At 44.3% G+C, this 25365-nt stretch overlaps 8 protein-coding genes across 10 annotated transcripts; 4 read left to right on the plus strand and 4 right to left on the minus strand.

Moving 5' to 3' along the window:
• The first annotated feature begins 902 nt into the window (after positions 1 to 902).
• Positions 903 to 3587, plus strand: LOC115765299 (TNF receptor-associated factor 3). The gene is made up of 6 exons (XM_030708791.1): positions 903 to 1095; positions 1166 to 1585; positions 1655 to 1803; positions 1863 to 2143; positions 2844 to 2959; positions 3024 to 3587. Exons 1-6 carry the CDS (start codon positions 961 to 963, stop codon positions 3330 to 3332), a joined length of 1410 nt encoding a protein of 469 aa, XP_030564651.1. The 5' UTR covers positions 903 to 960; the 3' UTR covers positions 3333 to 3587.
• An 87-nt stretch (positions 3588 to 3674) lies between these two features.
• On the minus strand, positions 3675 to 8751 carry LOC115765298 (annexin B11). 2 transcript variants are annotated; one of them, XM_030708789.1, is made up of 8 exons: positions 8673 to 8751; positions 7299 to 7364; positions 6094 to 6642; positions 4957 to 5338; positions 4644 to 4873; positions 4369 to 4578; positions 4229 to 4297; positions 3675 to 4166 (listed from the first exon to the last, which is right to left on the minus strand). In XM_030708789.1, the coding sequence occupies exons 2-8, from the start codon at positions 7308 to 7310 to the stop codon at positions 4101 to 4103; spliced, it is 1518 nt and encodes a 505-aa protein (XP_030564649.1). In that variant the 5' UTR covers positions 7311 to 7364; positions 8673 to 8751; the 3' UTR covers positions 3675 to 4100. The 2 variants fall into 2 exon arrangements, with proteins under 2 accessions (XP_030564649.1, XP_030564650.1); XM_030708790.1 differs by lacking the exon at positions 6094 to 6642.
• Positions 8752 to 8894: 143 nt separating this feature from the next.
• Positions 8895 to 9976, plus strand: LOC115765379 (rab-like protein 3). Its single transcript, XM_030708903.1, has 3 exons — positions 8895 to 9004; positions 9061 to 9555; positions 9614 to 9976. Exons 1-3 carry the CDS (start codon positions 8965 to 8967, stop codon positions 9898 to 9900), a joined length of 822 nt encoding a protein of 273 aa, XP_030564763.1. The 5' UTR covers positions 8895 to 8964; the 3' UTR covers positions 9901 to 9976.
• LOC115765378 (decapping nuclease DXO homolog) lies at positions 9960 to 11368 on the minus strand. The gene is made up of 2 exons (XM_030708902.1): positions 10510 to 11368; positions 9960 to 10447 (listed from the first exon to the last, which is right to left on the minus strand). The coding sequence occupies exons 1-2, from the start codon at positions 11208 to 11210 to the stop codon at positions 10000 to 10002; spliced, it is 1149 nt and encodes a 382-aa protein (XP_030564762.1). The 5' UTR covers positions 11211 to 11368; the 3' UTR covers positions 9960 to 9999.
• Positions 11369 to 11530: 162 nt separating this feature from the next.
• LOC115765292 (TM2 domain-containing protein almondex) lies at positions 11531 to 12817 on the plus strand. Its single transcript, XM_030708783.1, has one exon. It carries the CDS (start codon positions 11611 to 11613, stop codon positions 12415 to 12417), a length of 807 nt encoding a protein of 268 aa, XP_030564643.1. The 5' UTR covers positions 11531 to 11610; the 3' UTR covers positions 12418 to 12817.
• Positions 12818 to 13078: 261 nt separating this feature from the next.
• Positions 13079 to 15088, minus strand: LOC115765274 (la-related protein 7). The gene is made up of 2 exons (XM_030708764.1): positions 14815 to 15088; positions 13079 to 14750 (listed from the first exon to the last, which is right to left on the minus strand). Exons 1-2 carry the CDS (start codon positions 15083 to 15085, stop codon positions 13159 to 13161), a joined length of 1863 nt encoding a protein of 620 aa, XP_030564624.1. The 5' UTR covers positions 15086 to 15088; the 3' UTR covers positions 13079 to 13158.
• Positions 15089 to 15729: 641 nt separating this feature from the next.
• LOC115765283 lies at positions 15730 to 22552 on the plus strand. 2 transcript variants are annotated; one of them, XM_030708773.1, is made up of 7 exons: positions 15730 to 15892; positions 15955 to 16122; positions 16179 to 16353; positions 16419 to 16713; positions 17055 to 20991; positions 21046 to 21664; positions 22217 to 22552. In XM_030708773.1, the coding sequence occupies exons 1-7, from the start codon at positions 15847 to 15849 to the stop codon at positions 22326 to 22328; spliced, it is 5352 nt and encodes a 1783-aa protein (XP_030564633.1). In that variant the 5' UTR covers positions 15730 to 15846; the 3' UTR covers positions 22329 to 22552. The 2 variants fall into 2 exon arrangements, with proteins under 2 accessions (XP_030564633.1, XP_030564634.1); XM_030708774.1 differs by lacking the exons at positions 15730 to 15892; positions 15955 to 16122; positions 16179 to 16353; positions 16419 to 16713 and adding an exon at positions 16724 to 16977.
• A 355-nt stretch (positions 22553 to 22907) lies between these two features.
• On the minus strand, positions 22908 to 24095 carry LOC115765285 (proteasome subunit alpha type-7-1B). The gene is made up of 3 exons (XM_030708776.1): positions 23908 to 24095; positions 23528 to 23757; positions 22908 to 23471 (listed from the first exon to the last, which is right to left on the minus strand). The coding sequence occupies exons 1-3, from the start codon at positions 24004 to 24006 to the stop codon at positions 23045 to 23047; spliced, it is 756 nt and encodes a 251-aa protein (XP_030564636.1). The 5' UTR covers positions 24007 to 24095; the 3' UTR covers positions 22908 to 23044.
• Positions 24096 to 25365: the final 1270 nt, after the last annotated feature.

A 25365-nucleotide genomic window follows, 5' to 3' on the forward strand; every position in this document is an offset into this window, starting at 1 on the left:
AGTTGCTGTCAAATCTCATGTTAGTTTACAAGAACTTTGTGTTTTGCTCTTGTCAAATGTGTCTGCAATTGTGACAACATCAGCACAAAATACAATTGATAACACCGCAAGGGAAATAAGGTGGTGTGGGGTCTGATAACAAACAACATTGTGTGCTGCCACAAGCATATATACATTTCTAAAATTAACTGAAGGATAAACCGCCTGGTAAACGTAACAATTACGTAAGCACTGAAATAGAAGTTGCCCGAAATGTCAATTGGTTTCTCGACTAAGATTTTATGTTATTGGAGCATACATGTTTTGGTTGCATTTAAATTGTTATACTCCAACTCATGCAGGGTGATTGTGTTTCGCATCGACCCAGCCCGGTTTTATTGTTATCTTTATGGTGCTGCCTTTGTTGTGATACTGCTAACTGTTGCAATGCCAAAATATTTGATTGTACAGCTATTTCCATTGATAATGATATCTCGTACTCTGTGTGTACAAGTGTGTGTGAGCATATTACAGTGTGGGACCTGTTCCTAGTTCATTCGAGTCGGAGACAAATCGTTCGGGCTTGGATCCAATTGGAGTATAGTAAATGGTGAGCGGTGCAAAGGCACGTCGGTTTGGTGGCTTTCATTGAATCAAGTTAACTTATTATGAGTGTATTTAAGCTCCAGCCAGTTGGGCTTTATCAGGGAACCTTCCACGGCACAGTCATGTATGCAACACATGTGTAGGCTCGTATCTTTATCTGCGTATTGGAACGCGCGGCTAGATATTGTGCTGTGTGTGTATGACTGTGTCGACGGCAATTCTTAATCATCTATTTATATACATAGTATAGTATATCATGTTTTTCTTTTTTGCTGAATTTAGTATGTTTAGAGACGGTTCACGTAACGGCAAATTTGGGTTTTTTGTGTAAAGAGCGCGAATAGCTGACAAATTGCTTGTGGGCAAATCTTCTAGATGATGTCACTCAATAAGTCTGCTGACGACCAACCACCATCGATCCAGCAGCAACCCAAATCGACGACTATAATCAAGTATGAGAAATCATCGTGCCTGTTTTGCAATGAGTGGTTCGACGCCCAAACTTTTACGGTGTGTGTTTTGATGCTGATCAAATTGTTGAAACTAGATTTTCAATAGCTCTTAACTCGCGTCTATGCAGGAACACCTCATACACTGTGGCCAGGTGCTTGAGGAGTGCCCGAACAGCTGCAATGTCTTCATACCACGAATCCGCATGCGCTCGCATCTGAAGGAATGTCCGCGCAGCAAGCAGCACCTGCAGCGCATGAGCGCCAGCATGGAGCGTTTGGATCAGCATGCCGATCATCGTGTTCAGGTCCTCGAGCAGGACATTACCACAATACGCTCCGTGCTGAACGAGGAAATACGACAGCGTTTGCATCTCATCACGGACGTGGGCAATATACGTAAACACAATCAAGTGGTCGAGGATTGGACCAAAGATACGGACGACAGCCTCACCGAACTGCGACAACAGCTCGAGGAGGAGCGGGCACAGCGTTCCTTTGCCGCGGAACAAACCCAAGCGGACTTTCAATATTGCTGCAACATAACACAGGTAAAGCCAGAAAGAATTCACATCAAATTTAAGTACTTAAAGCATATCGCATATATGTTTCTTATATAGTCCCTAAAGGAGCAAGTGGAAATGAAAATGAACGATTTGCAACAGCATATTAATCAACTGTCTTCGGAGGTGAGTTTCCATCAGAATCAGCTGAATGATAATATTATGAAACTTGAGGAAATCGTTTTCGAGAATGAGAGATTAAATCGGTAAGCGATTAACTTTTAAATAAACCAAGAAAGTATTGTTTTAATTGTGCATACGTTAGAGATAAGTTTGTGCAGATTGAGCAGTTCCTACAAGAGATCAATGAGGACATCAAAACCAAATTGGGCAGCAATGACTTTGCCACCACAAAGCAAGCCACTTTGGACTGCGAAGTCAAAAATGTGAAAAGCATTGTGTGTGAAACTGAGGAGCGCTGCGATAGGCTGCAGAACCTGGTCCAAGATCTCGACAAGGCGCTCCACCAGACAATGCAGAGCATCGCGGACATCGAGAACCAGCTGGCCATGCAGCAACGCATCGCCAGTGTCCAGAATATAAGAGGTAAGCAATTTCAGGCATTCCTGCATATTCGATCAAAGGGGTGGAAAATGGGTGAAAAGATCTCGCTCGATTTGCTTGGGTGAATTTGATCGCTAGCGCGGTCGGAAAAGTCACATTTTGGAGTTTTCCACTTGTTTTCTAACTGTGAGGATAGGCTTTCAAAATTGGTGAATTCAGCTCGATTGTACCAATTGAAAGTGTACTATTTTAAATGTTAATATATGTGCTTATATTTTTGGCAAAGATGTCTCTCTGTGAGCGTTAAGCTACAGAAATTTCGAAAGTATATTCTATATAGCTTTTTTTTAGAGTACTCAAGTACTTTATGTCGTTTTGGAATTTTCCAATTATCTTCCTCATCTTAAGCACAGCAATTCTTAAAGGATGAAGTTTGCTTTGTGTGGGGCAGAGGTGAAGAAGAGCAGTCCCTCCGTGTTGCCTATATTTGTAGAACATTTGTGAGTAGGGTATATCCTAGTCGGCCCGCTGCCTTCGATCTACCGTGGAACCGTGGTACCTCTTTTATCCCCGGGGGAACCACCTGGAATGAAAAATTAAATAATGTCAACAGTTTTATAGGACATTTTTGCACTGGATGGAGTTTTCTTAAGCCTTATCCTTTTACTCAAGATAAAGTTATGAATATAAATTTTAAATAACAAAATGTATAGATATATATATATATATTGTTCGATTACAGGCCATTTGATTTGGCGCATCAAGGACTATTCGAAGAAATTGGAGGAGGCCAAGCAGTATGATACAATCTTGCACAGCGCCATGTTCTCCAACAAGGCATTTGGATATGCCTTGCGTGTAAGTATTAATAAATATAAACAGATTAACAAACAGATAATTCAAATTTATATAATGCTTGCAGCTGGACATATATTTGAATGGCAAAGGCACTTGGAAGGGGCGCAACTTGATCGCCTGTCTGAATGTGCTATCTGGCGAATATGATCCACTTCTGACCTGGCCATGTCGCTTGCAGGCCGAGATTATTATACGGGATCAAAGTGGCATTACGCTGGAGGGACAGGACTATGTTAAGACCATCAATGTGCGAAAGAAGAGCGATGATTATATACAGAGCAACCAGTACTTCCATATTCCGCACAAGGTTATAACCAGTCGCAACTATCTACGCAACGACTCACTCTTTGTCGAGGTGCGAGTCCTGAAATGATGTCCTTGGTTGTTATGTATATACCGAGACCCAAGCCAAACAACTCATGAGCAGCTAAGCAACAGCTTGTTTTAATAAGCCTCGACCAGATGCTAAGAACTATTGATTAATGTTTGCAGATCCTGCATATGCAATTCCCGTATGCTAAATGAAGCATTTTAATAACTTAGCGTATAGATACAATTCCAATATGTTTTCGACAGCAGCCATTTTGCGATTATGAATTATTTTGCGAATTATGAACCTGTTGTCGAATAAAAGCCAAAGTTCAGGCAAAACACCTGCCCCCATTCCAAAAATTAAGAGCAGCAATCATTTAAAGGCGTTGCGCCTTTAATAAAATACATCAATACATATAGGTATATTTAAAATACGAACAGTGTCAACTGGGTCTGACGTAAGGAGTCGAGACCATATTCCAATCCATTACATTGATAATATATATATAGAGCAAAATTTGAACAAGTTTCAATATATGATAATAGGCAACATCTTTGAAATGAATAATTGCGCCTTTAATATAAATGTAAATGCATAAGCTCTAGGGTTTTCTTTCTTTTTTTTTTTTGTTTTCGTTTTTTTGTCGAGGCACACTTAAGACAGAATTTTTAGCGTTGGGATGTTTGAATACACAATTCCAAGCGATGTAGAATTGATTTTTTTTCTTATTTAAATAAAAATAGTTACTTCGTAATCATCGTACATACATATTACATAAAAAGTAGAATACACAACATGTAAAACAGCTATTTTGAATTATGCATAAGTTTAAGATGAGCGTTGTTCCCCAACCAACGCATACAGAGCGTGCTTGTAATGCCCAGAAGTGTCGCCCTAAAAATGATAAATAAATATGTTTAATATTTTGATACACAATTTGAAGCGTATATGCTAACCTTTATCCAGCTCTTCAACGATTTGCCATACAAACGCTCGAAAGCCACCTTAATGTCCGCCAAATCAATCTGCAAGATGAATTTGTATAAATTGGGTTTACAATATGCAAAAATGTCTATATATTGTACTCATCATTTACCTCACAGCGAGTTATGATGACGCGAATCAATTGTTTGTCGTTGGTGCCAATGCCAGCCATGGATTTGTGCAAGCGCGAGGCAAAGTAGTCGGCCTTATTTGTGACACACTTGTAGATGGCAATTAGACCCTCCATAATATCGCCCGAGAACTCCTTTTTGAGCGCCTTCTCGAATGAGTGGCCAGTCATGTTTTCGTACTCTTGGAATATCTGCAAGGTTCAAATACATTTGTAAATAATATTGATAAAGCCTTGATGCTGTTGTCATAACCCACAAGTTTAAGTTGCTGATAGTTTCTTTGGCAAAGTATCATATTGAACATGCTCTCATCGGTGCCAACGCGCAGCTCACCAGCCTTAAGCAGCTCCCTGGCATCCTCTTTGGCCTTGTTGGGATCGACACGACCACTTTCATCCCGCGCCGCGGTGCATAGCGAAATAAGCAGACGCTTGAAATTGCCGGAGGTCTCCGACTTTAGCTCCGACTCCAAATGTGCGCCGTATACTAAAATATACATAGAATATAAGTTTAAGTATATACAAGCATGCATATAGATATACATATCTGTTAAATCATGTGAGACTTACAGCGCAAGTACTGATTTTTGATGGTATGAATTTCTAAATTGGATAGAGTGCATAGAATTTCGATGAGCACCTCCTCGTCGGTGCCCAGCCCGGCCATGGCATCATTTAGCTCGGCACAGTAATAATCGACAATTGGACGCAAGAGACCAACCAACAGCTTTTGAAAGTTGGCACTTGTCTCCGATTTGATATCTTCAATTAGATCCTTGCCGAAATGAGTTTTGTACTGACGTTGGATTTCCTGGCGCTGCTCGTTGCTGCGACGACAGATGATCTCAATAAGTTTATCCTCATCTGTGCCGAAGCCTTTCATAGCTTTGCGCAAATCGTGAGCATCCTTAACGGGATCAAACCCTTGAGCCGGGAACAGAGTGGGAGTACCCTGAATAAAATAAGGCACGAAGCCAAAAGTCATTCTTATACCTTGTGCATTTATATACAAGTGCATTGCTTTATAAATATGTATTATTCATTATTATAGATGTGGGCATTGCATTTCCTGTGCTACGCACATGACAGCTCCAGTTCAAGTAAAAGCCTTGCAATCGGAAAGACTCTCATACAACAAGGACTGCAAACCGGTTTTACGCCGGCAAAACCAGTTCGGACTCGGAATGCTAGTTCTTAATTTATCATGTTGAAACTTATTATAAAGATGTTTTGGTTCAAAACTGTATACTCGATAATTTGTATACTCGAAAATGTTTTTACTAATATTGTTCGGTTATCAGTTCTGTGAATATGATGTAGATATATAAAATTTAATCTATAATTGAAAAAAAATTTAATTATTTTTTTTTTGTAAACTGTAAAAATGCAAAATGAGAGCCGAGTTAGAGCCCAATATCTGGATTCAAAATCTGATTCTGTTTCACGTTCCGAACCACAAGGCGTACAATTGGTTCGAACCGTGAACGGAACCACCGAACATTTTCGTTGAATTTGCAGTCTTGGTAGCAAGTGCATATAAATTTTGCCCGAAACTACAAATCAGTTATTTAATATCATTTAAGTACATTTAGGGCACTTTTTTGTTTTAAGGATATCAAAACAATGATCCATATTTAATTAATCCGAAACTTTTAATGTTAGTTTCTGAGAATTGGGACAGGAAGGAACATAGAGTTATAGACAAACCTCTTCATAGGCCGTCAGGTGTTGATTGAGTTTTTGTTGCACGTGCTCATGACCATACCCATGCCCATACCCATAACTATGATCAAGACCATAATCATAACCATGCCCCTGAACATAGTGGCTAGGAGACTCATATCCATAGTGTGCTGTCATGGCTGGTGTGTATCCACGGTCAGCTGGATAGGATGCATTTGGATGCTGATTAAAATGGCTTTGGCTATACTGCTGATACTGCTGATGTAGGCCCTGATGGGGCGCCACACTGTCTGCCCTATTGGTTGGATATGGTGGCGAAGATACATTTACATTAAGAGGGTATGATGTCGATGTAGATGGATAAGACGCATGCATTGGATAGTTAGCGGCACCGTCATGCTGATTTGGATATTGTTGGAACTGTTGCTGCTGATAAGGTTGTGCGGTGGGCGGTGGGTATGGTGAGGAATGCGTAACGTTCTGCTGCACTGGTGCAGTGACCCAACCAACTCCGAACGGCACATTAGGTTGCTCATTAGTAGAAGGATGTGATGATTGTGGCATTCCGGAACCCTATAAAAGTCAAAATACACAATACAATTCATTGTGCGTCGGTTAGACTGAACATGCGTTAACATTCAGCGAAAGAATCAATGTGTCCTCCTAACAATGGTCATGTGTCCAAGCTATCACAATTTCGACATAATCATTTATAATTGGAAATCATAAATCATGCGAACATTTCTAATGAATCGGAGATTTTCTTTTTTACATGGAAAACGTGTAATATATTTACAGCGAAATGGAAGGGTCTTTTATGTATGCATTTGTACATGAACATTTCTAAGAACAGCTCCACCATGACGTTAATCTAATAAATATATATTAACCGTAAACTCACTGATTTGATTTTAAAGCATTTAAAGCGTATCTGAATATTTACACATAAAAGTGAATAGTTGATAACTCATAAGGAAGTGCTAACTAAATGAAATACATTTATGCTAGGCTACAAAAAATAATAGGTTGTATTTTAAGAAAAGAAAAGGACAAAAAAACGAACGACATCAAAAACAACGTTAATATGTATCTAAGAAGCGTACGTTCGACAACTATTTCAATTAAAAATTGTGATACTAGAAAAAAAAAAGAAAAAGAAAGTGCGTCTATTGCTGGAAGAGCCCAAAATGCTGGTGCAAAAACATCAAGATTAAGAAAGTTCTACTTACGTATGGATACATATTCGTTTTTTTTAATGAGATTACTGGGTAAGGATATTCCTGTGAGATTCAAGACTGTAAAAAGGAAGAAGCGAAGGAAATATATTTTAAATTAAACAAATAATTTTTAAGTCATAATGAACTTAACATTCATGTTAAAGTTAATGCACAGTCGCAAAATATCTAAGTAGTTGTAGGGTATGCAATAGTTGAGCACATTGCTTGTTTTTGTTTATCTGAATTTTGTTTATTTATCTATTTAGGTGCGACAGCTATGCATACAAGCAAACATAAATCTAATGTCACAGTTAATAAATAGTCCATAATATTCGCAGTCATTCGTGCAAGGCAACCATTAATATTAACTCTACATATTAATGTAATTAGCTCCACCTCGGACAGCATAGCAACTACTATGCCATATACGCGCAGGTATGTATCTACAAGTACGTACGTCTGCGTATCTATCTTATTTTCACAACGACTGCGATTTTCCAAGAAACCGAACCCTATGAGTCTGGCTTATAATGAGTCACGTTGCGTAGCCACGTTTTCTGGAAACAAGAGGGTCCCTTTTTGCTGGCTTGCGTATGCATTTGCGTCATCGGATGACATGCGTAGGAAGCATACATATATGTACATGTATGTTAGGTCGTATTAGGTTATCAATTGCGTTTAATTACGCATTGCAAAATAAAAGCCCAGAACGGATATGAGCAAAGAATCCAAGACTTGCACGCTTGGAATTTGTGATGATAGTGCTAATGGCAAGATATAACTATATCTATCTATGTACAAATATATATTGTGTGTTCCCCCCTGATGATTCATCTTACAGCCCACCTACATGTTTCAAAGATACATACGCATCACATTCGGATATCTATCTGTATAGCGAGTACATGTAATGCCAAAATTTGTCAAGTTTTCAAGGCAATTGCAGTTCCTTCTCTAACGTTCTCCTTGGAGTATTTATTTGCTTAATGCAAGAGCACGAAATCAACAGATGGGTGCATGTTGCACATAAACACAAATTCTTTCACACCCACACACATACATCATTATCTATGAATGCGCGCATATAATTAAAAGTACACTAAACAAATGAAAGTTTCAATTGTCGCATAACGTCTTGCACATATGTATGTCTTATTTTCAGTATACATAAGAATGTATTATGTATATACATGTGTATATACAGATACATATGTATCTATGTGTATCTTTATGCTCGAGATATAAAATCAACGAGTTTTACAGCTCGTCTTTTCAATTAACAGCACGTCGTTCATTGGCAGGCACTTTTAAATTAGCTGGCAACTTAAAAAAAAAACCGAAACAAGTGTCTATTGTCGGACTTAAATAGGCTGTATTTATAATTACTTTAAGTATCAAGTCGTACGTATGTACGTGTACGTCTACCGTGTAGTATATACAGCGTCAAAATGATATTACAAACTGAGCGAGCATTTGACAGGGCGGCACAACAACCTGTTGCAATAATATATCGAAATAGAAATAGAAATTATCGATAATTGTCGAGTTTGTGGACATATGGTCATATGACATTTATATCGATTTAGTCGATTGCACGAACGTCTCTAGGCACTGCCAAAACAAAGCGCAATGCAACAATAATTTGATTGTGTTAAGCTGATGCCACGACAACTTGATAATGAATAATCGCGTGCGCATTGTCGTTGTTGGTGATTCGGGTAACTGTTGAATGTCACGCAGCTATTTAAATATTTCACGATACAATTTCTTTCAGGTGTGGGCAAAACATGCTTAACGCATTTAATTGCACACAATGAGTCGTTGATACGACCGGGCTGGACAGTTGGCTGCAACATACAGGTCAAAATTCACGAGTTCAAGGAGGGCACTGCTCGTCAGTGCCCCTATTTTATTGAGTTGTTTGACATCGGTGGCTCACTCAGTCACAAAAATACGCGCAGCGTCTTCTACAGTGGCATACACGGCGTTATATTGGTACACGATCTGACGAATGGCAAATCGCAGGAGCAGCTGCTCGACTGGCTATACGAGATTGTCAACAAAGAGGGCAAGGATACGTACAAATGTCGCAGTGCCTCGTTGCCGCCATCGCCATCGCCCGTCTACGGCACCGATGCCCATATGCGTTTCGATTTGGAGGAGTTTTTAGGCTCCACACAAATACCAATACTGGTAATGGGCACCAAGCTGGATCTGATCGATGAGAAGCGTCAACCCAAAACAGCTGTAAAGAAAGCTGGCGGTATAGGTCAGTATTATTGTCAGTTGGCCACTTGTGATCTGTGTAACTGTGTTTCGCCTTGCAGCGGACAAATGCGGAGCCGAAGAAATTTGGCTCAACTGTCGGGACACACGCAGTTTGGCTGCCGGCACTACCGATGCGGTCAAGTTGTCGCGCTTTTTCGACTGTGTCATCGAGAAGCGCGAAAGCAACGGTTGTTCTGGCGCGCATATGGTCGGCCCCAATGCCACCGACAGACGCCGAGCCGCTAACTCACAGCCCACCAGCCCAGAGTTTCCGATGTATGCAGGCAAAACGTCAGCAGACGTCAACAGTTTTGTACCGCTGCTGGAAACTAGCGACCTAAAATAAACCACCAATAATTAAGGTTTAAAAGTTAAAATTTAAGTAAATATATATTACAACTTATATACTTTTACACTAAAAACTAAACGCTAATCTGGCTGCCGTTTAGGATGGCGCGCTGCCGCGCATCATTCGCCGATACCAGTCGGGTAATACTGGCTTAACATCCGCGTCCCGCAACACAGAGTAGAAAATCTTATTTCGATCCGCACTATAGTCAATCATGACAATTGCGTGCGAGTCGTTAATGCGCTGCATTATTGACCTGAGCTCGTGCAGAAAGTCTGACAGGAATGTTGCCATGGCAGCTGGGCTCCAAGGCTTGTGACGGTGTAGTTCGCGCACGCTATATTCTTTGATTTCATGAACCAGCCCATTATTATCGCGCAAACCCGCTATAATAGTGCCGATGCCAACCAAAAACGACTGGCTCCACCAGTTGAGGCTCTTGTAATTGTCAAAGCTGCGCTGCTGTTTCTTTGTCATGTTGTGGGCGGTTGTCTTAAGCTCCACAAACTCGGCCAGACGCAGCTGAGCTGGGTCCTTCAAATCTCTATAAGAGATTAGTAAGCAAATAAGTTTCGGATTTGAAATATTACAACTGTTTAAACATACATATAAACGTTGCTCTTAATGCAGTCCATCTCGGCGCCGTACATGAGGCGAAGTCCATTTAGTTTGCTCCGATAGATGCAGGCAAACTCTTTGGACTCATTTACTGGCTCGTTTGTAATAGGGGCAGTGTTTGGCATCTGTGTTGTGCAGTACTGCTCGAACTTGAAGCCCCACGAGCACAAGTCCAGTTGATTGCGTGTCATTTGTTCGCGTTCGATGCGCTGCTCCTTGGTCTCGACTTTGGATATGTATATCGAGCCGTTAAAGCGCGTTGCCACAAGCCGATAGTCGCGATTTCTTTCGTATGGCGTGCTCATTATCTGGCGTAGAATGCCGCGCAACGTAACGAAATCCGCAGGAAGCTCAAGACGCCCAGTAGACGACGTACGCAAGAGCTCCTTATGGTTATAGATGTACTGGCAGATCTGGTAAATATCATGGTAATCGGGGTCAACACCCTTGCGTTCCACATTCTCAATGCCAGCATTGAGATCCAGCGGCATATCGCCGGGGTGCGGCAGGCGCAAGAAGCACGAATTATTGGCGTTGTCCTGGAACTCCCGTGCCTCATTGACGCTGTAGAATCCAATAGGCTCAGGACGGCTGAACTCTGGAAAAGCGCCAGAGAAGGTTCCACCGAACCTATGCAGACGCACGTCTACGTGAAAAGTGCGCTTGTCTTTACTGCCGTGGTAAGACATTTTAAAAGTAATTGTAAATATATAACCAAAACATGGGACAATTACCCGTTTTTTTAAAAGAAATTTCGGCTGTTTATGTCTTATCGATATATCGATATGTTTAGTTTTGAATAGCGATTGTAGTGCGGCAACGTGACAAATAATATATGTTTTCCTTTGAAAAAATGTGGACATTTTCAAACTGTACTGATTCAGAAAAATAAAATAAAATTGTATTTCAAAATAAGCAAATATGCTTCAATTGTCGTATATCGCCCACAATGTATCGATACACTTTCATGTGCCATCGATTATGCTGCCTATCGATGGGTGGCTGCTATCGCTATCACAACCAAAACAACTGCATCCGCCGAGAAACTTCGCCCTAGAGATATTTCGTTGTAGTATCCATTTCGCAACTATGAGGCAACAGCGAGAATGCATCGTTGTCAATATGCGTTCGGCAATAGCACTGATCATCATCTTTGTGCTGACCGGCATCAAAAATAGCGAAACCGCCAGCGGAGGCAACCAAATGGATCTAACGGATGTTAAGAATGATCAGCGCAAGGACAACAGCAATGCTGGCATCAATAATAACAACGATAATGAGGTATTTGTGCCTGCACTCGGCAGCATGGGTAGCAAATCATCAGCGGCGGGTGACAACACCAACGGCAATAGCACCACGAATATGCTGTGCCCGCTGGACAAGGAGATGCCGTGCGAACGGCTGCAATTCCCATGCATACGCTGCAGCTATAATTTCAACTGCCTGTACGGCCGTGATATTAACATCACCTGCGAGGCGGCCAGCAATGTGCAGTGCCAGGGGGAGCGTTCGTTCCAGCGTACAATGAACTGTCGCTATTGCTACCAAACGGAGATGTGGCAGCAGAGCTGCGAGCAGCACGCCAATTGCAACTCTGCAGCGGATAAATACTATCGCACCAATTGCACTGTGCACCAGGATGTACTTTGCCTGGGCAGTCGTTCGTTTACTCGCAATTTACGCTGCAACTGGACGCAGGGCTATCGCTGGAGCACCGCGTTGATTATCAGCCTAACACTGGGTGGCTTTGGTGCCGACCGCTTCTATTTGGGCCACTGGCAGGAAGGCATTGGCAAACTGTTCAGTTTTGGCGGCCTCGGCGTCTGGACAATTATAGATGTTCTGCTCATATCCATGCATTATTTGGGCCCCGCTGACGGTTCGCTCTACATTTAATCCGGATAGAGAGAGCCCGCTTTGCCGGCGTTAATATGCAGTGGACAGTCGGAAGGGTTGCTGCATTTGATTACCTAAGATGCGTATCATATAAGTACAACTTTGTCATTTTTGCGAGGCATGAAGAAAATATTGTATAGTCATAGTACAGAGATGAAGACAACTGACGAAATACCTAGCTAAATAAGATAAAAAGTAAATGTAAACTTTATATAAAATAATTTTAAGCTTTAAACTAACTTTGAGTTGTTATTTAGATAAATATTTTAGGCTAATTTACGAAGTATGGTCTAGGTAAGATTAAATGTGCTCAACATTTTAAATAGCCAATTATGATAGGTACCAAGCATTGTTCAAAAGCATGTTATATATAAGAGGAGACTGTCTATGACTAAATATAAATAAATATATATACGTATAACCTACATAGTACATCTCAGACCACAGGGACATCGGTGGTAGCGACAGCAGATAAACTTGCTCCTTTGCAATCTTCTAATCTGAGGACAATGACAGCTGCGGGCACTCACAGATAATGCATGCAGGGCACGCTTGGCCGCTTCGCTGTAGGAAATGCTCCCCTAAGCTATGATGGCTAGATAGTTCCAGCTGTGCATCTGTGCAAAACTTTGAATCTTCAAGCATTCAGCTGTATTTGCTTTAATTTAATAATGTACATACATTTCTTTTAATTTATATGCATACATATTTCAGTTCTTTGTACATTGTTTGCGTTAAAAATTAGATATCGGACGGGATGCTGATGCTGGAGGCCGGGTCATTGATTACCTCATCATCTGCATCGTCAAACTTAATGTGCTTGGCCAAGAGCTTGGCAACCTTTTCGCGCCCGCGTTTCTGTTGCACACGTACCTTTTTGGTCAGTTTGGCTTCGCGATCCTGTTCGATTTTGCGCCAGTATTGAGTCTCTGGCTGGCCACGCAGTACTTTGAACTGCATTTCGGCGCAGCTGAGTTGACGTGCCAGCTCCTCGGCGGCACTGGGCGTGGCCATGCGCAGATGCGCCACCTGATCGCCCTCTTTGATGTCCACGTACTTAATGTCCGTGTACTGTCGCATGTCCGCCTTAAAGTCTTTCACGTTTACGCAGGGCTCGTGGAGCGCGCACTCTACAATGAGACCTGGCTCGTATTTAAAGAGCGGCGAGCGCTCCTGTGCCGCATCTTCCGCCTTCACTGCCGGTTTGGTATCGTCCGCCTCGTTGCCGCCAGCGCCGTAGAAATTCATATTCATTTTGTGTACGCCAGCGTTTTTGTTGCGTTTCCGACGCTTGGGTGGCACTGGGACTTCCGCCACATCCCCAGCATCGCTGAGGGGCTCAGTTTCCTCATGACCGCTGCTAGCGCCGCTGTTACAGCTGCCTTTTGACTCCACCAGCTGCTGTTGCTGCGCCTGCAACTGCAGCTGCATGGATGTGCACTTGTGCGATGGTTGCTGAGCCTGAGAGTTGCGCCACAGCTTGCTCTTGGCCTCGCTGATTAGGCGACGCTGCAGATTAAGGTACTTGTTGCGCAGGCTACACCAGCTGCTCTTGGGCAGTATCTTCAGCTCCAAGGCGCTGGGTTCAATGTTCGGCCTGAGCTTGTCCGCGACGATCTTCTTCTTTTGCTTTCGGCGACGCTTTTGTTTTCTAGAAACCTCCTTGTCCTCATTGTTATTGTCACTGTCACTTGGCTGCGTGTTGTCTTCGTCTGCGTCGGTGGTCTCGGCAGCAGATGATTCACTTTGATCCTGCAGCGGCTCAAGTTTAGCCCGCTTGGCTACCACGGCCTCCTGCACACCCTCTTTATCGCCTTCGCGCTTTTTTGTCTGTTTGGCTCCAGCATTTGTTTCTGTTGTACCCTCTTGCCCGTCCGCGCCAGTGTTTGCCTTTTGCTGTTGTTGCTGCTGAAACGATCGTATGCTGGCCAAGTCGCCAGGCTCTGTGTGCTCTACCGATAGAACGCCCTGAACCTGAGCAAAGGCTTTAAGAGCCTTCTCCACGGAACTGCTCTTCTCAAATTCGATGAATGCAAATTCCTTAATCTTTCGCGTGCCGGGGTAATGAGGCAGCGACACGTACGTGACCGGGCCATACCGACTGAAGACCTCTTTGAGCCAATCGTGTGTTGCAGTCGACGGCAGCGCCTCCACGTATAGGGTTTTATCGTTGACGTCCCTATGCTCTGGCAGCGCAGTCTTGCGACGGACTTTTAGACCGGTCTCGTCCAATTCAAGCATCTGCGAATTAGACAGCGACGTGGATATTTGCTGCACATCTTGTGTGAGCGTCTTGATTTTGTTGAATGTTAGAAATATGTCTAGCGGGACGTCTAAAAACAGTAACAACAATAGATGTACTAGTTAAAAAGGATGTTTGTATAAATATTCTCTTACATGGATCCTGCTCCACATAGCGACGCAGAAAGCGATCCTTGCTGAGATTCGCGTCACCAAAGTAAAACTCCATTTGAGTTCGAATTGCATTAAAAAGGTGGCGCTTACGCTTACGTCCACCACCTCTATCACTTTTTGCCGGCGGCGGAGCTGTTCCGACTTCTATGCTGGCCGTAGCCGTTTCTGGCTGATTAATTTCCGCATCAGTAGATTTAGGTTTGTCAGACTCTTGTCCATCATTTTTTTCGGAGACAACTGCTTTAGCAGCCATTTGTTCTAATTAAATTCCTTTGAAGCAGAGTTAAACATAATAAGAGCGTTGCCAGATCGATTAATTATTCAATTCGTAAGCGGTGCATACATCGATAAGCTGATGATAGTAAACGTAACTTGTCATAGAATTTTGTTATTCTTCATAATAAATCAAGATGTAAGTAACTTTTAAGTTTATAGCTTAATCTGACTTATAACAAGGTAGATTTTAATGTATTCAAGCAAAATAATATCATGGCTTTATTATATTCGATCCACAAAACTATAAAAATACAAGTTCCTGTATCGATAGTTGCAAAATAATAATCGATATTATTATATGTTGCAGCTCTGCAGCTTAACATTTTGGCGGTAAACAGATGCTATTGTTTAGGTATGTTGTACAGTGCGCGACGATAATTGCAAAATAAAAATAAAAACAAACCACGTTATATCTAAATACCCGATTAAGCTTAGTTAACATGCAAACAACAATGCAATTTTGTAGAGAGTGAAAGAGTGGAAACAAGGCGACGAAGCAGTATCCAACAAAGTTTATCAACATTATCGGCATCGAAATTGGGATCGGCGAAGACGAAAAACTAGCAACAAACAAGAAGCGGCAGCAAAAAGCAAAGCAACGCAAACAAGCATTTAGTTTTTTGTTGTTTGTTTTTTTGTTTTGTTTTGTTTTGTTTTGTTTTGTTAACATGTGCGACAATCGAAGCAGCAACTTTAATTGGACGAACAACTAAATAAAGTATTCATTAATCGAGAAAAATGGAATCAATTGTGCTGCATTCTGACATCGCGCGTCTAATTTTGGGTGAGTCTGCTAGTCCCATGTCGTTCGATGCCTTTAATGCCTTTCAATGTCTGCATTTGCAGGCTATTTCGTAAATAACAATCTAAAACGGGCGGCGTTAACGCTGTGCCGCACATCACCGCATCTACACCAGGAGTTTGTTGCTTTACGGCAGGGCCTGCAGCCGCACAACTTTCTCAATGACGGTTTGGAAGAGATCATACGCGAGCACGTCAAAATCACGAGCATGGGTAAGCAGCCCTAGCCACTATAATCCAGACGCCACTAAACTGAGTTCCATTTTCAGTGGCCACGGCGGTGCAGAAGTTGCCAAACGACGCGCGCCAGCGCCTGCAGCAGCTCAAGCTGTCCGAGCGCGTAGGTGAGCTGCTAAAGGCGGACAAGTCAACATTCACCAGCAGCAAAGACAGCGCCAGTATGCAAAATGCGAGCTCAAATAAGCAGCGCAAGAGGCGACGCATGTAAGCAATCTATCACCGCCCAGGGTACGTTTTTCCAACAATTTATTTATGGATTTTTTCGACAGGGATGAGGAACACGCAAACTCGGTTTCACCATCGCCAACGAAGCATGCCGCCCGCAAGCGTCGGCGTCTGCTGGATCCGCACTTGTACTGCAGTGTCGGGCGGAGCTCTCGTAACTTGAGCGACCATACAGAGGAAAAAGATTCGCTGGACAGCAGCACTGGCACCGATTTCACTAGCGAGCATACGGACGATGCTCTGCATTTTGTTGAACATGGGCCCAAAAACAATTCTACCCCTCGTACGAGCACCAGTGACGAGGCAGAACGAGTGATGCCAACGCCGCAGACTATGCCGGTAAGCATGTGAGGGAATGCAATGCGATTTGTGGTTATTGCAAATAACTGGTTTCACAAGCCTACAAAAATTGCTACAATGTAATTCCATGTTTAAAATATTCGGCTTAGATATCGGGAGCAAGATAACACTCATAATTGTCTAAATATTAAAAAAAAATAAGAAGAAATAATTAGTCCTAATTGGACTAATTGACTGAAAATTACAAAGGTATAAGAACTAGCAAGAGCCCGTATAGATTTCTATGTAGTAAATTGCACAATGGTATGATTCCTATTCGAAATGTTTTGTGTTGATAATCAATTGTACTGGTATTCCCACATGCATCTGTGTATTTACAGGCATTAACAAACGCCATCATGACCAACAGCGAATTTCAGGCCAAGCTGCTGACCAATATCAACGTGGCGCTGCAGTCGCTGACGGTGCATGCGCCTACGGCAGAGTCGGTGAACTCGGAGGCGGTGCTAGATGGTCTGGTCAGGAATATATTGGAGGCTACCGAGAAAGATCCATCATTTGATCGCATCATTCAGGAGGTGGTTAGCATGGAGCCGCAACCGGAGGAGCCCATGTCAGCAACACTTGCAGCGGCAGTAGCAGCAGAAACGGAGCCAGCGCCACCACAGACTCCGCTTATAATTCGCGCAGCGGTCTCCTCAGCGAATTCGGCGGCGGCTGTTAACGCCAGCGGCGAAGTTAATGTGGTGAATGGCAACAATGGCAATGCCATCATTCAGCTCAATGCGAACAATTCAATTGGCACTCTAATTGATCCCAATTTCAGTATATCCAAGCTCATAGTGCTTAACTCGAACGAGAGCGCGCAGAAGCAGCAGCAGTCAGCGTCCAATCTGAGCTTTGGCAGTGAGAATCTCATTAATTACGCCGACGGCGGTTCAGCTTTATCGGATGCTGATGCAGTTGCCAGTGTTGCAGCTGTTGCCGGCGGTCAGGTGTGCGTGGATGCCATTAATGGCCAGCTCACATTTCCCATGTTTCTATCCAACGAGGGTCTGATCTCGCATTTGCCGTTTCTGGTGAACAACGAGTGGTTGGCGCAGCAGCTGCGCTCTGATGCGTTTGCCAACACGGATGTCTCGCACATTGAGATACCGCTGCCGGAGCCCATTACAGTTACCGCCAATCAGCTGCCGCCCAATTCGATAATCATAAACAGCGCCGTGAAGCAGCCGCCGACGCCAGTGGAGTCGCCTTCGGTGGAGCCACCGGCTCAGCTTATTGCGGAGCAGCCAAAGCCAGTGACTGCGAGTACGGTGCTGGTCGAGCGCTCTGCCAGCAAAGTGTTGAGCGCCAGTGCTGTGCCTGCTTCGCTGGACTCATCGCGTCTGGTGCTGGAGCGCGTTACCCCCTCCACGTCGGGCATTGTCAATGTGAAGGCCTTTCGTAGTCTATCCACGCCCCGCAAACGCACCTCACACGTGCGCACGCTCAATTTTTCACCCAAGGGGGTCACACATAGCCAGAGCACGCCTCTATCCACCCGCCGTCTCCAACAAAAGCAGCAGACGCATTCACAGCAGGCGCAGCGGCGGGCGGAGCTAAAGACACTCAAAGAAAAACAGTCTAAAGAGCCGGAGAATCAAACAGACTTACAGCCGGAGAAGCCAGTCATTATAAAGAATATCGAGATTCTGCCAAATTTCGGCAGCAGCTCCTGCGTCCCAGCAGCTGCAGTCACGGCTTCATCTGCAGCAGCGGCTGCAGTAGCTACAGCTGCCGATGTCAGCGGCAATGAGAGTAACGGCTGCGTGCCTCCACTCTTTGCCATGGAGGAAAGCAGCAATCAGACGGTGATCAGGGCAGTCGCTGGAATTAAGCAATCAAAACAGACAGCCAAGTCGGCTACCCCAGTGGCAGCCGTGGCGCCGTCTATGGTGGCGACGCCCAAGCGCAAGCAAAAGCGTCGAACAGCGGCCAAAGCAGCCTGTAAGCGCATCATTCCGGAGGCGCACGCACAGGACGAGGGTAACGGTGGAAGCGGCAACAAGCAACAGGAAGCTGGGAAGAGTGCATCAGTCTCATTGGATGACAGCAAGGAGAATCAAACGTCGCCAACGGAGGAGGCAGTTGTGCCCGCAAATAAGCCCAAGGTGAGCAGCGAGAAAGAGGATCTGCTGGCCGCCTGGCAGCGCCAGATGAATAGCTCCAGCACTGATTTGGAGCAGCGTTTACGTGAAATCAATGCTAAGCGCTTGGACGTGTTCCAGAACAAAGTGCGGCGCAATCGGCCCGTTTCCAGGAAAAAGAAAACACTGGCGCCAGCGACGCCCTTAGCGCCAAAACAAAAGAAACTAAAGTCACCGCCGCTCAGCACGAAGAAGAAGAAACAAAAGCTGAAGCAGCAGCAGATGAGCAGCGGCGAGGGTGATTTTATTATAAAGATAACAACGCCGCAAAAAGCATCAAAAAAGCCTAAGGCTGTCAGCCAGAAGCTAAAACAGTCCAAGAAACACAATGTATCCAAGGAGTCGGAGAAGATCAAGGACGAGGAGGCAACTAAGGAAATTATTAAGTCTGAGCAGGAGCATGTGCAGCAACAGCAGCCGGAACAGCAGCAGCAGCGGGAGCAGGTCCAGCAGGAGATGCAACAGCCTGAGCCAGCGCCCGTCAATCCGGTGACCAAAGATAAGCCAGCAGATCGCATGGGCAATATAGAAGCTCTTCTAGAGACGCCGTTCAAGGTGACGTTGTCGGAAGCGGACGATGTGCCGCCAACACCCGGTCCAGCATTAATGCCGACATTGAATACGCCCTACGCAAAATTTCTGCCATCTGCGTCGTTTCTGTTTGGCAGCGATACAAAGAGCATACTAGACACGCCCATGTTGACGGCAATTACGCCAGGCATGCGCCTGACCACTCCCTTTGGCCATGCGCTGAGCACGCCACACAGCAGCGGTGCCAAAACGGACTACTCCTCTGGCAGTTCCTATTACCGCCCAGATGAGGCCGAACATACCGACACAAATGCGCAGTGCGCACTGCAGCCAACGCCGACAAGGGATCACGTTGAGCAGGTAGTCAAGCAGAGCACCACCTGCATTGAGCTATACGCTGAGCGGGTGCCCGTCGAGCCCATGGTGTTGCGTCGCGTGCGCTCCTTCGGCAGCGAGGCAGTGGATAGCGCCGATGCTGCAGCCCTGTCGGGCAATGCGGATCTGCAGTTGGTGGAGACGCCACACTATAAGCTGGTGGGCGGTCTGCCCGATGCGGTCGTAGATCACTCCAGCAGCAGCTCCAGCGGCAGCTCAACCTCCTCAAGCAGCTCCAGCTCATCCAGCAGCGGCAGCTGCAGCCACAGCAGCAGCAACACAACCGCTGGATCAGCAAACACCACTCAGGTGACCAACGCAGTGATGCCTGTGAGCACCATGAAGCTGTTGGAATTGGAAAATCTCTCTGATATAAGCAGCACCGAGGATGAGGAATGGGCAAAAGCAGCTGCTGCCGCTGGCTCACTTAATGCACCACCCCTGGCCATTGACAGCGAGCCAGCACAGCTAGTTAGCCAGGATGGTGAGGTGCGTTATCCGTTGCGCAATTGGCTGACGCCCAGTAAAGATGCTGCAGCAACTGGCGCTGCCGCTGCGGATGCGGACACTAGTGGTGAAATGGCACCGCCTGCTCCGCCAGCTGCTGTGCCAGCCGTCAAGAAGGCCACGTTGACTCCCAAGACCGCTAACGAGGTCAGCCAGCAAGTGAAATCCATCGAGCAGTGTATGTTAGATCTAGCCATGGTGCGTGAACGCGTCAAGGCGAAGGTTAAACAGCTGACCGTGCCTAAGGGGCGACCTAAGAAACCGAACAAGAAGCTGACAGCCATGCGCGATACAGCCAAGCTGACGAATCCCAATCCAATTCATGCGAATAAATCTCCTAAAAAGGAATCACAAACAGCGAAGCCTGAGAAAAAAGCAACAGTTTCAGCGACAACAACTGAATCAGTTAAGAGGGAACCAGCACCGTGTAAAGCAGTCAAGGCCAAGCCAGCCTCCAGTGAACCAGTTAAAGCCATCTCGGAGCCGCAAGAGCCGTCCAGCAGCAATCTCGATCCTGCGCTGCTATTTGCACTGAATCTAAGCGCCAAGAAACAGCAGCAACAGCCAAAGACTGCACGTGCCACAGTTCAAATTGCTGCTAAACCGGCGCCTTCCACAAGCACCGGCCAGCGACGTGGCCGACCCAAGAAGCCACCCAATACGGAGCCGTCGCGCTGCAGCATGCGACGCTCCTCGCGTCTCATTGACAATAAGAGTAAGTAGCTGATATTCATTTGGCAAAGGCGACTAAATATTCTCTTTCCTGCAGCGCCCGCGCCTGAAGAGCCACAGCCTGGCAGCAGCGAGGCAACCAAATCAGCCAAGGCATCGACCAGTACCAAGGTAACCAAGAAGCCGGCCAAGAAGCGTGCAGAGGCGCGCATAGAGACTGCAGCACCTACATTGGCCACGCTGGCCGAGGCGCAGACAACGCAGCTATCGCCGGAACAGCTGCCGCCGCAGGCACAGTCGCCAGCCCCAGTTGCCAGCGGCGAGTACGAATTGGACATGTGCAGGAGCGCCAGTCATGTGGCCAACACATTCTGTTTCGCTTTTGCCGACAGCGGCAGCAAGCCGGCCCATCCTGTGCCCCGCCAGCCACCCGCCTACTTTAAAAATTTTCAAATGCGGATCATGGTGGACAGCGAAATGCATACTGTGCGCATTACGAGTCCACAGCTGCTCCACCAGGCGCTGCCCAGCACAGAGGACAATGCGAATGCCACAAGCATACGCAACATACCCAAAAAGCGGATCATACGCTTCACCAGCGGCACCACCCAGGACCAGGCAGTGGCCCAAGAAAAGCCCATGGCGGCATCAACGCCGCTGGCCAGAAACGCACAGAGTGAAGAGCGCGATGATAACGATTCGGAAGTGGCCTCCATGTAAGTTTAAGGATAACCTCAGCAGCCAACTATATATCTAATCGATAATCGATACCGGATTTGAATCCATTGCGATTTTGTATACTATATATACAATATCGTCCTCTGTTTTGGTTCATGTCAAGAGTAACAGTTATGTTATAAATTATTCACTCTATTATCTTTAGTAGCTAGAAAAACGCAGTTTATAGCTTGCAAATTATATATGAATTTAGAATAGAGTAGGATAAAACCTTAACCGTCTGTCTTAGAACAATTCTACCAGCTCAGTGCAGGTCAAAAGACTCACATTGAGGTATTTATTTTACATTATTTTTTATTCCATGAAACTCAGTTTTTCATAGCTTTCCGCTAAAAGACTGTTTTTGTAAGATTTTACTGTAATTTCGTATCATTGAGTAAAGCGAGATGGCAAGTGTGCCACAAAGGACTCGTATGCTATGCTCTCTCGTTTTAACGAATACGATTGGCCGTAAGGTTTCTATATCTGGACTCTGTTTTATCACAGCATTAATCAAACTTTTCCTATGTTCTCTCCAATTCTGAACGCAGCAATACACCGTTAAAGGAAAACACTAGCGAGGAGCAGCAAATGGAGGGGCACGATGCCGGCGTCCAGATCGAGGATATTGAATCGATACTCTCGCATTTGCATGGCACATGAGTAACATAAGTTTCTACGTGGAGTTATTTGAAACCCCCATTGGTTTTCCTTATTACACTTGCATATATAAATATAATATTTTGTTCACATCTATTCATTTACGTTAGAACTCCGAAAAATGTAAACGATCTTGATTAATAATTAACTAGATGTATGTAGTTATCACGTATTGTGCGGTACGTATGTTGGTTAAAGCTTAAGGTTAATAAATTATCAGCTATACTAGTTAAGCAGCTCTGATATTTAAATATATTATGAAATATTTTTTTTTTTTTGTGTAAATATAGCTACGCTTTAAATGTTGTCCATGCACTTGACAATATTCAACATTGCTGTCGAATAAGGAAACCTTTTTTTTTTGTATTATAAATCTCTTAAAAACAATACATGCTTGTCTACTTTTATTAAAAGTACATCGACTGTAACCGAGCCCAAGTTACAAAATAGGCCAATTTAAAGTAGTTATGTACTATCTATATAGGATCTATGTATATAGGATCTATATATATAGGATCTTTTAGATAATGAGAAATCAAGCTGCCACATTTGGTAACTCTATGGGAGATACACGTTTTAGATGATGAGCTCGCGGCTATACACAAATATATGCGAAATTTTAATATCCAGAATTTTTAACACAAAAACAATCGGTATGCAAATGTACCTGGTTAGCCAGACGAAATATATACATACACATTAACCAAATTCTATGCACATCAAATCACGTTACGGCGCCTTTGCTTAAGCGCCTCCTCCACGGTCTCCTGCTTAATGACTCCCAACAGATATTCCAACGTTTCTGGTTTGACCATCTCCATTGGCTGCCGGTATCTGAGCACAGCCAGTTCATAGAAGCTGGCATCCAGCGATGTGGCCGTGAACAAGGCTCGCATCACGTGCTTCATGGCCGAGGCGGCGTCAGGGGCCCTGGAAATGACAGCTGTGTTCTTCTCCAAGTACTCGTTTACCGTTTGCCCCAGGCGGCCCGTCGTATTGGCCGACCATTCGTAGTAGATGCCCGAGGGATCGGTCTGGAATAGACGCGGCCTGCCATCTTCATCGAAGCCACCTATCAGACAGGAGACGCCAAACGGACGTCGTGCCACGCTCTGCGTATACGTCTGTTTCAGTCTGGCCAGATATCTGTGAATACGTTAGCTGTGAGGAGCAGCCGTGGATCAGCTTGGTTAAGCACCCACCGTGTAATGTACTCCACAGATGCGGGCCGATCAAAGTTCAAGCGGTGGCTCTGGGCCTCGACCTGGGCGCGACTCACCAATACGCGAGCATCAGCCGTAAGACCCGCAAAGGTCATTGCCATATGTTGATCTATTTTCTTAATCTTACGCGACGTACGCTCGATCTGTAGGGAATCAATGGCTCTCTTCTCCACGCCCAGCACAACGCATTCCTTGGTGCGAAGACCCACCTGAGCGATAAAAAGGAAGACAGAGGCAAGGAATTTCAACCTGTCCAATATGGAATACCCTTGCAGGCATATTGCGGGCTTGAGGCTATATCGACTCGGCTGATACCGATCTAAATATATAGAATATATGCCGCAAAAGGGTGCACTTACCACTGTGGAACCTTTGCGCACCGCCTCTTGAGCGTATTCCACTTGCAACAAATGCCCATCGGGCGAATATATATTAACGGATTCATCAAAGCGAGACATTGTATAAATAAATCATTTAAATGATATTTGGAGATCGTGTATTTGTCGTTAATTGTATAATGGAAAACAAGCCCCGTTTACTATGTTATTATGGTTCAGGTCCTTAATTCCAGACAGAAAACTGAATGCTGTGTAGTTTAAATAGTAATACATATATTTAAAACTGGCCTGACCCATCGGGCAGGTGATCAACACACAGCTCGAATAGGCTCAAAATGTGCAATATCGGGAGTCATTAACCGGGACACTGTGGAGAAGGCGGTTCAGCAAAGGCGTCAGATATATGTATGTGCATACCGATTGATTGTTTTTGTGTTGGAAACTTTCGATATTGAAATTTCGAATATATATTTGTTTATAGCCGCACCTGGAAACTCATCTAAAACTCGCATCCTTCATTATGTCCCAACAGATCCCATTTGATCCTGCAACATCATGGTCTTAAAGAAGGTGCACTAATGATTCATCGTAGCGTAGAGATAGCTGACGTTAGGGATATCGAATTTTGAGTATAGCCAAATGCATGGGCAATATTTAAAGCAAGGCTTCCTTTACGAATAGAAACTCATAAGGAACTCATAATATATTTAAATTAAATTTTATGTCGGTTCTTCACATCGGACGGTCCTTAAGCATTCAACGGCCCGATTGTCCCTGTTAAGGCCCAATTAAGGAACCAAACGTTAGCTATGAAAATCATTACTGCCCACATGTTGCCTTTCCCACACATAAATTGTTTCGGCTAAATGGCACAGCAGAAAATGCTAACGTTTTGTTGCATTAAACAATTTTTTATTTTAATACAAATATAATTTGTTGCTGTCTTTTACTGCAATTTTATTTGTGAATAATAACAGAGAGAGGCACACAAATAAGTTGAGTTGAGCCGACGATTGCTCGCTTGCTAGTCCGACGCTCGCGACAGGCTCATGACGTCACGTTTGCAAAGCACAATTAGTCTTCGATTTTCATCTACGGTATTTCAAGTGTACCTCGAAGGGTATGATAGTTAGATATACCCAGTTTGATCAAGAATATAATACTTTTTCATCTTGTTTCAAAACTGAACAGTAAGAAAAACTCGGGATCATGTAATATGTCAAAACTGAACAAAATAATTGTGTGTAGATCCAGGGTATCGCCAAGTCGGCAATCCTTGCCTTGCATAGAGTTGCAAATTCCAATTTGTGACTTGTATATTGCATAATACGCCCCGTGAGCAGGTCCTTGTGGGGTCATCCGTCGGTGACAGTATTCAAATTTAATGCGATTTTCGAATTGATAACTGGGACAACAGCTAGGAGCTGCTTTTAAATGCATAATGCCTTGACGGACGTCCAATCGATGGGCACAAATTAA

The sequence above is a fragment of the Drosophila novamexicana genome, unplaced genomic scaffold (genome assembly GCF_003285875.2).
Source record: "Drosophila novamexicana strain 15010-1031.04,08,12 unplaced genomic scaffold, DnovRS2.1 tig00000960-arrow-arrow-pilon, whole genome shotgun sequence".
Taxonomy (NCBI): Eukaryota; Metazoa; Arthropoda; class Insecta; order Diptera; family Drosophilidae; genus Drosophila; species Drosophila novamexicana.

Excerpts from the sequence above, each read along its gene's own strand:
- LOC115765299 (XM_030708791.1), top strand. The coding sequence starts at position 961 with ATGATGTCACTCAATAAGTCTGCTGACGACCAACCACCATCGATCCAG. Across the intron at positions 1,804-1,862 it reads GAGAATGAGAGATTAAATCG|AGATAAGTTTGTGCAGATTG; the intron begins GTAAGCGATTAA and ends TGCATACGTTAG. Across the intron at positions 2,144-2,843 it reads CAGTGTCCAGAATATAAGAG|GCCATTTGATTTGGCGCATC; the intron begins GTAAGCAATTTC and ends GTTCGATTACAG.
- LOC115765298 (XM_030708789.1), bottom strand. Across the intron at positions 5,339-6,093 it reads ACCTGACGGCCTATGAAGAG|GGTACTCCCACTCTGTTCCC; the intron begins GTTTGTCTATAA and ends TATTTTATTCAG. Across the intron at positions 4,167-4,228 it reads CGTTGAAGAGCTGGATAAAG|GGCGACACTTCTGGGCATTA; the intron begins GTTAGCATATAC and ends TATCATTTTTAG.
- LOC115765379 (XM_030708903.1), top strand. The coding sequence starts at position 8,965 with ATGAATAATCGCGTGCGCATTGTCGTTGTTGGTGATTCGG. Across the intron at positions 9,005-9,060 it reads TGTCGTTGTTGGTGATTCGG|GTGTGGGCAAAACATGCTTA; the intron begins GTAACTGTTGAA and ends AATTTCTTTCAG. Across the intron at positions 9,556-9,613 it reads AAAGAAAGCTGGCGGTATAG|CGGACAAATGCGGAGCCGAA; the intron begins GTCAGTATTATT and ends TTCGCCTTGCAG.
- LOC115765378 (XM_030708902.1), bottom strand. The coding sequence starts at position 11,210 with ATGTCTTACCACGGCAGTAAAGACAAGCGCACTTTTCACGTAGACGTG. Across the intron at positions 10,448-10,509 it reads ATTAAGAGCAACGTTTATAT|AGATTTGAAGGACCCAGCTC; the intron begins GTATGTTTAAAC and ends AATCTCTTATAG.
- LOC115765292 (XM_030708783.1), top strand. The coding sequence starts at position 11,611 with ATGAGGCAACAGCGAGAATGCATCGTTGTCAATATGCGTTCGGCAATA.
- LOC115765274 (XM_030708764.1), bottom strand. The coding sequence starts at position 15,085 with ATGGCTGCTAAAGCAGTTGTCTCCGAAAAAAATGATGGACAAGAGTCT. Across the intron at positions 14,751-14,814 it reads CTATGTGGAGCAGGATCCAT|ACGTCCCGCTAGACATATTT; the intron begins GTAAGAGAATAT and ends TACTGTTTTTAG.
- LOC115765283 (XM_030708773.1), top strand. The coding sequence starts at position 15,847 with ATGGAATCAATTGTGCTGCATTCTGACATCGCGCGTCTAATTTTGG. Across the intron at positions 16,354-16,418 it reads CAGCGCAAGAGGCGACGCAT|GGATGAGGAACACGCAAACT; the intron begins GTAAGCAATCTA and ends TTTTTTCGACAG. Across the intron at positions 16,714-17,054 it reads CAACGCCGCAGACTATGCCG|GCATTAACAAACGCCATCAT; the intron begins GTAAGCATGTGA and ends GTGTATTTACAG.
- LOC115765285 (XM_030708776.1), bottom strand. The coding sequence starts at position 24,006 with ATGTCTCGCTTTGATGAATCCGTTAATATATATTCGCCCGATGGGCAT. Across the intron at positions 23,758-23,907 it reads TGCGCAAAGGTTCCACAGTG|GTGGGTCTTCGCACCAAGGA; the intron begins GTAAGTGCACCC and ends TTTATCGCTCAG. Across the intron at positions 23,472-23,527 it reads TCTGTGGAGTACATTACACG|ATATCTGGCCAGACTGAAAC; the intron begins GTGGGTGCTTAA and ends ACGTATTCACAG.